Raw genomic sequence first — 8,019 nt, 5'->3', positions numbered from 1 at the left:
TCCAGACACCAAGATGATATGCAGGATCAATTTGTCTTAAAGTGACTGACCAATTTGTCGACGTATTTAAACCTGGAGTTTCTTTTAGCAAGGAAACAGAAAAACATAACCGACCGTCAAAATAGTTTCTACTGAGACCTTTTGAGAAGAAAGTCTCAAGAATATGTGTGTTGTACAAGTGAATTTGGATGATACATTTTGCAGACACTAGCACTAAGATTTACGTGCTAGTCATTTAGCTTTAAAGCCATGACCATAAAGCCACAAATTACATTTAACTTCTCATGCACTTTAAAAAACACAATGTATGTATTTTTTAGATTGGTGTATAGTGGTGAATCGGGGTTGAAACCTTTCATGGCTGATAGCATTGCTAAGCAAATTAGGTAGAAAGCTTTGAATTTAAATTTGGCTAATATTTTCTGCCCTATTTTTCATATCCTTCGCAAATCTAGATAGAAATGGGCCGTCTGCACCATTGTATGCCAATGTAGGATGGAACGTACCATACAAATCTTAGCAGATCCCCTCATTTGCATTATTTTCATGTCAGTCTAAGTGCACGCTGTGCCTGAGGGCTTAGCATTATGGAAGGAGGGATAGACTTGCTGGGGTCTGTGCGTTATACAAGTAAATTGCAAGCTCTCCCCTTGCGTGGGCAATTGGATACTGCCTTGCACCCATAAGTGTGTGTCAGTCTGTGCCCTCCGCCGATCGTTGTCTTGTTATACGTGTATGCATGTGCGTGTATGTGCGTGTATGTGCGTACATTTGGCTGTTCTCGTCCATGCATGTGCGTGCCTGTCCTCATCAGCACTGCTGCCCAGGGCGACCCTAACCTTTCGGTCAAGTCTCTCAGGATCGTGACTCTCTCATCAGGCATCCCCGGCCTGTCAGCAGCTGCCAACCAGAGGAGATATTGAAGACATAGTTATTATTGGCGTTGTTACAATAAAACGTTACCTTGGTGCTGTGAAGACTTATATCTGTAACCTTTTCTCCCTAATATTCAGGTGTGACTGACTGTGTGTCATGAGATGACAAAAAAGTAATTGGAGATGGGGATGGAATGGAATATTTCTTGGACAAAGGATCAATTTGTAAAAATATAATTGCAGATAGTTCTTATGTGGAAGGCATTATTTCAGACATGTATTATATCAAGATATTTGTATTTTTAGCTCGAGGGAGCTTCAGGGTTGATGTTATTAGTTGATGCCTCTTAAGCTTTCTGAAATATGTAAATAATGGAATGTGTGTGTGCATGTGTGTGCGAGATTTATCTGAGTAGCCCCCTTCAACCCCCCCCCCCCACCCCCATAATTTCCCATAGGATGACGGATATGCTGTTTTGAGAGATGTACCATTCTCAACCTGCAAATCATCTACATGGGTGTGGTCAAGATCGCTGCGAGATGAACTATAACTGCCTCAGGAAAATGAATATTGAATATGCAAAGGCCAGGGTTTCTGTTTTATTCTAGTTGAAAGTCAGGATTATGTGAGAAGGGAAATGACACTTACCTGCTTTGGAGCATCAGGGAGATCACAGATATCACTTGCATCTTTTTGCTGATGAGGCTAATGGCTTAGCTACCTTTTGTGCACTGCTAAACTGTGCTTAGTGGAAAGATCAAATGGTTGTAAGGATAGCAAAATACTTTTTAACATTACAAAGCCCCAAATGACCTACATATTGGACTAGTAAGACTCTCCTGGAGATGGTCACCACATAAACAGAAGTTGAACTAAACACAATGGATCGTACGTATTTTATTTGATGAGCCCATAGTCCAATGCGCTTTGTCTCTCTCTCGCATGTCCTCCTCCTTGTTTGGCCGATCACGCTCAGACTGAGTTGAGATTTCTTAGGTACAGACTGACAGACTAAGTGAGTCACAATTTGGCTCACTCGTAAAAAAGTGAGTACGAATTCTAGAGGTTTGTTTGAATCACTTGCCGTGTACCGCACGTTCTTCATGCAATTCTTCTTCAGGGCACTTTTTTTTTATCTATTCATTTTCTAAACCATTTACTGTATTTTGTTCAGCATGACAGGGGAGTGGTAATTTATCTCTGCTGACTTTGGGTGAGTGCTACACCAGACTAATCACCTGTCAAAATAAGACTTTGTAGAGCTCTGTGCACCAACCAGCGATCCCTATATAAGACAACTTTTGGCACTTGACACTCTCCTGCTTATTGTTAGATTGCCCATCCTGTCCTCTGAAACTTTTCCTCTGTGCCGCTGATGTATTTCTGTCTGGCTCTTATGAGAGCATCGTTCTGGCAGTCAGCGACATACGCTGCTGGCGACGCCTCAGTCGGCGCCTCAGTCGGCGCCAGACACTCGACTTTTCATCCTAAATGAGTAATCTGTACGGTCTTATCTTTAACCAGTTCAAAAGGTTACTGCTCACCATCACTCACCTGTTCAGTGGGGTGATGTGTAGTTCTCAATGATTAAAGCAATAATAATATATGTATTTAACAATAAATCACACAATTAAATGGTCACTATTTTGGACTGATTGAACATAATGACCATATATTATATACATATAATATGTTATGGTTGAGAAAAAGAGTACAGTATGAACACATTGGTACATCAGTGTAACATTTACAACGGTAACGGTGGCCATTACACCAAAAGGAAGTAAAAAGATATAATATAAGTAAGTTAGTGCCCATTTTATAGTAAATAGCAGCTGTAGATTCCTGTCGATTGGACAATCATGCTTATTATTTCCGACAACTGATTTTCACATCCACCTCAGGATGAATTTTCATGCGGTCGAGTGCAGCGGTGTTGGCCCAAATGTCTTAATTGACATTTATAAAAGCCGACACGCTAATATTTGTTTTTCATGATTTCCATTTATATTGATGGCAAGTGTGGGGCATAACCAGGTGTTCCCACTAAAAAAAACATAATAATAATAAAATGCACAGCAAACAGCCATCGTCCTAATGAGTCAGGTGCAGTGCTTGCGTGTTAAAAAAGCAGATGGAAGGTGAAGCACAGGAGGTGGCAGCCTCCAGCTTCCGACCAACAGTTTATTGTGCAGAAGCAACAAGCATCTTTTTGTGCGTATTTTATTGTCACTCTGGGAGCTTCCACGGCTAATCCCAGAATGCCCACCTCCCGGCTCCACTATAGCCACTCATGCACAAATAGAAGTCAGTAATATATGATTTTTAACCACATTTAATTTTAATATTTTCAAATGATCTGATGTGCATGAAAGTAGTTCTGACACTTACATTGTATTACTGTGGTATTCTTTGACCTTGTATTTGGCCGCTTTCAGGAATATTGTTTCTGAAAAAAAATCTCTTACGTCCTCAGTGTAACCTTTAAAAACAAATGGAGGGCTTGCTGACTCAAAATACCCGCTGGCTATTGTGGAGAATAGGACAGTCAGGGAATTTGGAACATGTAAGCAGCAGTGCGGGACGCGTTTTGCATTGTCTTCTTAAAGTCTCGAGGCTAGTCTGCAACGCAATGGGCAAACAAAGCAGCCTGGGAAAAAAAGAAACATCTGATGTGAGTTTAGAACACACAATGAGACAATTACCTGTAGACTTTGCCATGATCGGTGGTCTTTTTTTTCCCAGCCATCTATGTTTTGCCATTTGCTGGTTTATGGAAGTTGATATTGCATTCAGAGGGAATGGTTGCATTGTATTGAAAAGGTGAATTTAAAAACACATTCCTCAAACGACATAAATGGAAAAAAAAAAATCTATCACTCAATAGTGTTTACAAGGTTTTTTTTCCCCACAAAATGTCTTCAAAGATGATCATACTGATGTTTAATCCTCGTTCAAGTTTACATACACAATATCATATACGGCATGTATTGATGAATAAATGATATACGAAGATGTAACTAACCTTTGCCCAAATACGACAGCTATAAAAATAATACTTCGCTAAATTTGTGTTCAAACTATCATGCCATCAGCCTGTAGTCATAGTTATCAGCACTGAACACACAGGAAATCTGCCAACCCATTTACTGGTTTGGTCATGTGACATTTCAAATAAGATCCAAGCAATAACACATAATTGTACTTGACAGAAGAGAAAAAGCCTTAAAACCAGACACATTCTTTGTTAGACAATATTTATTCACATGATAGGGATTCAAAATATAAATGACTTGGTGCTTCATTAGGAGTTTTGTCAAGCACACAAAACTATTTTCAAGCAAACAAACAATATCCCTTCTCCCCATGGAAAAAAGAAATATATATATATATATATATATATATATATATATATATATATATATATATATATATATATATATATATATATATATATATATATATTTTAGCCGCTGGATAGTAAATTGTGACAGTTTCTGTTACACCACTCTGTTCTCTGCTGACACTTTTTTGGATTATCAGATGGGTCCAGCTCCCCTTTGGCAAATTGGATGATAGGACAAGAATGGACGTGTGTGTCTGCCTTTGGTAAGGGTGAGTTCCAAATTGGGTATTGATGTCGTGCTTGCATTTGGAAGTAAATAAAAAACACACACACACACACAGAATAAACCCCACCATGGATATATTTGTGAAATGGCCTTAAAGTGGAATCTGACAACAGACTCACAATGGTTAAGAATGTATAAAGCACAACAGTGTTAACAGTACATAACAGACCGCAAAACCTGAACAGAATAGGAGAACAAGAATAGGCTAGTTTTTTTTGTGTGTGTCCGACTGTTTGTGTAGTAATGAGTACTACATGTTACTGGAGTTTGTCTGACTGCACTTGAAAGTGCTCTGCTACATTTGTGAAGAGTTTGTTCAGTTGGAGCAGCAAATAAATTGATGCATTTAGATGGCTTGTTTCGTGCCATTGTATCAGATCAATATTTGACACATAAAACCCGGATTTAACAGCAAGATTGCACAAACTCATCCGACTGATGTTTGACTTCCGAGGAATATCACCCCGCACTGCTAATCCACCAGAGCCTTTAAGTAGAATATCGTATTCACATCTGCACCGAGTAAGCTGTCCATCAATAGACATGAATATAAGCAGCTTGTGTTTTGAAGGACACAAAAACACATTATAATATACGTCCATGAAAATAACATCTGCTGACAATTTGACCTAATCAGGGTATAAAATGAAGCCAGAGAAGGTGCTATACTTGTTATTATTGCCTCCGTGAGCCTTGCCGCCATCCAGTTTCACGTACACTTCATCGCCCGAGTCCAAATGCAGCACAGCGCTGTTGCTGGCGTAGTCGTAGTTTTGGTCTGCATCCTGAGCTATGGCACTTGCTCGGACCTGGGAAATAGGGGACAGTATTTGTTATTACAGAACATTCAGATGGCCCTTATGCTGATAATAATGGCCTCACTGTTAGAGGATTACATTTAAAGGTGATGTTTTTGTTTAAAGAACATTTGGAAAATAACCTAATCTAAGGTTTTCGAATATGTGGATGTCATGCACGGAGCTGGGATTTTCGTGCGTAAAAGTGCGCGTCTTGCTTGCGCGCAAGTGGTCTTTTCATTATATTACTTGCAGTCATTAAATCTTTTTTTTATTATTGCAAGGTACAGCCAATTTACAGCTTGTAAACTTACCTGTCCATTTTTACACAGGTCGGCCCACATGCTGGTTCCGTCTCCTCCTCTCATCAGCACATGATAAGTGAAGTAGTAGATCCCGGACACATGGCAGGTGAACTTCCCGGTGCTCGGATCGTAGAGGTTTCCCAAGTTTGTAATCACGTCGTCGAATTTAAGCACCTCGTATCCCTCGTGGGGATTCTTAAGACCGACATAAAAAGCGACACGGTTTCCGCTACTTGTAGAGTTGGTCCCGTCTATTTCGCTGTGCTCTCCCGATGCTGCGGTTAAAGCGGGGAAGGGGAGTTTGCTGACGCCGCGCTCCCCTGGTGGACCCCTGGGGCCCGGGGGTCCAGGTTCTCCCGGCGGACCCCTGATTCCAGGTTTTCCTGGTCGCCCCGGTTCCCCGCGGCTACCTTGTGCCATCGGTGGTAGTGGCGCGACGCTGTTGACGGTCTGTGTCGCCTCTCCAGCGGCGCCTCCCCCGGGTTTAGCGGTGTAAGGGTCGCACACCATCCGACAGGTACCCATCATCTCGTAATAATGAGCGGAGGTCTCCGAGGAGCGCAGGAGGAGAAGCGGCACCGCAATGGCCAGAGCCAGCAGAACCATCACGACAGCGGTGACCACAGCCAACAGTGACCACTTCCTCCGCGCAGTTCGGAGACCAAGGGACGACAGAAAATCCGCGGTGCCTCGGTGCGGGGCAATGGTGAAAGAGGGTTAAATAGTGTTAGAAAGAAACAAAAGATCAAGTTGGTCGCGCGCGCATCACTCGGTCCAACGCCTTTCAAAGGGCAACGGCGAAGAGAGACTTGGAACCAGTCTCGATGGATGGTCACACGGTACCAGATGCGCCCAGACCAGCTGCGTCCAAATGTCAAGAGATGCCAAAGCCGAAACCGGAAAAACATACGACGCCTGCCTTTCAAATTAAAACAACAGCGTGATTTATGTATAAATAAAAAAACACATTCAATGCAATGAAAAAGAATGCAATTAAACGATACAGCGAGACATTATGGACAATGCCAGCCACTCTCTGCACACCGTCATCATCACTCAGAGGAGCCTGTTCAGTGTGAGGCTGCTCCTACCCAAGTGTAGGACCAACAGATTGCTGAACTCCTTTGTTCCTCAAGCCATCAAACTGTATAACTCCTCACTTGGGGGAAAGAGTCGATAGGACCAGGGAATGACCTTCGACAATTATGTATTACATGATCATTTATAATTATAAGATAATTTAACACTTTATTTATTACTCAAGGCTGAATTTATTTATTTATTTATTTATTTATTTATTTATTTATTTATTTATTTATTTATTTATTTATTTATTTATTTATTTATTTATTTATTTATTTATTTATTTATTTATTTATTGCTCAACTCTTTAATACTCATATGCACTATTCTTTTTTGTTCTGTTTTTCCGTGTCTACTACTGGCGCCAAAATTTCATGAGGGACTAATCCCAAGGGATAAATAAAGTTGATTATAAGTCTATCTCTAATAATTAAATAGATCTTTTTCAATCAGGTCGAGGCCAACAGGAACCGAATTTAGATTTTGGGGCATTTGCATTTTGGTACACAGAGATTATTTTGGCATTGAAGCAGCTATACTCTTTAGAATCCTCAACAGCTGTATTCATGCATATGCTTTTCAGTGCAGTTTTTTGTTTGTGTATTAAAAGCTCTTCATGACCATTAAAACCCTTACTCTATTGGTTTTATTCACATTTTTTATGTGAAGAGCCAAAACTACTAAAATACATTCTAAAACGCCTGATATTGGATCATAGTCCTCATATCAACCATAATACTTTCCAAAATCTTCTGAGGATGAACATAAGGCTTTACTGAAGCCTGCTGGTCACACCGGCACAGCCACCCCTCCCCCCAAGCAATTTCAGATTGTGTTCATCTCAGCTTTTACTCCTGAAACATGACTGGCACTGAGAAATGGCATGAACGCCATTAGAAGTCAGAAGGGTAAAGCAGGAAGGAAAAGATGGAGGTCCTGGAAAAGCCAGGAATTCAATATATAGCACCGTTATCATGCATTCATTGTTTTGCTTATTCCCTGAACATGATTTTTGGAGGGTATAAAAGAAATACTAGAAGAATTCAGATTTAGGCAAACCAACGGCGTTTTCTTTCTGACTTTTCTAAAAGGCTGCACAAATGACCTTTATTCAGGATTAGTACAGTGAACTGTATCTTCCAGCTATGATGAGCCATGCACATGCACTGTCCACATTATGCACTGCTGCTGCCTCGTGGCACTGCCGTGCTTTTTTGTCACATTACATGTGTGCATGGCAAAGTAATGCACACAAATCATGCAGTGAGACAATTGCATCAGTCTAAATCTGCTCCTACTTGCATTAATGGTTTCCAAGATTGTCAT

General features: G+C 40.7%; 1 protein-coding gene across 1 annotated transcript; it reads right to left on the bottom strand.

Moving 5' to 3' along the window:
- Positions 1-4,565: 4,565 nt before the first annotated feature.
- Positions 4,566-6,640, bottom strand: c1ql2 (complement component 1, q subcomponent-like 2). The gene is made up of 2 exons (XM_061273020.1): positions 5,620-6,640; positions 4,566-5,317 (listed from the first exon to the last, which is right to left on the bottom strand). Exons 1-2 carry the CDS (start codon positions 6,214-6,216, stop codon positions 5,138-5,140), a joined length of 777 nt encoding a protein of 258 aa, XP_061129004.1. The 5' UTR covers positions 6,217-6,640; the 3' UTR covers positions 4,566-5,137.
- Positions 6,641-8,019: the final 1,379 nt, after the last annotated feature.

The sequence above is a fragment of the Syngnathus typhle genome, linkage group LG2 (assembly GCF_033458585.1).
Source record: "Syngnathus typhle isolate RoL2023-S1 ecotype Sweden linkage group LG2, RoL_Styp_1.0, whole genome shotgun sequence".
Lineage (NCBI taxonomy): Eukaryota > Metazoa > Chordata > Actinopteri > Syngnathiformes > Syngnathidae > Syngnathus > Syngnathus typhle.
The sequence above is the reverse complement of the archived record's forward strand: the minus strand, read 5'-3'. Positions and strand labels throughout refer to the sequence as shown.

Coding starts and splice junctions, on each gene's coding strand:
- c1ql2 (XM_061273020.1), bottom strand. CDS start 6,216: ATGGTTCTGCTGGCTCTGGCCATTGCGGTGCCGCTTCTCCTCCTGCGC. Junction 5,318..5,619: donor ACCTGTGTAAAAATGGACAG/GTAAGTTTACAA, acceptor CCTATTTCCCAG/GTCCGAGCAAGTGCCATAGC.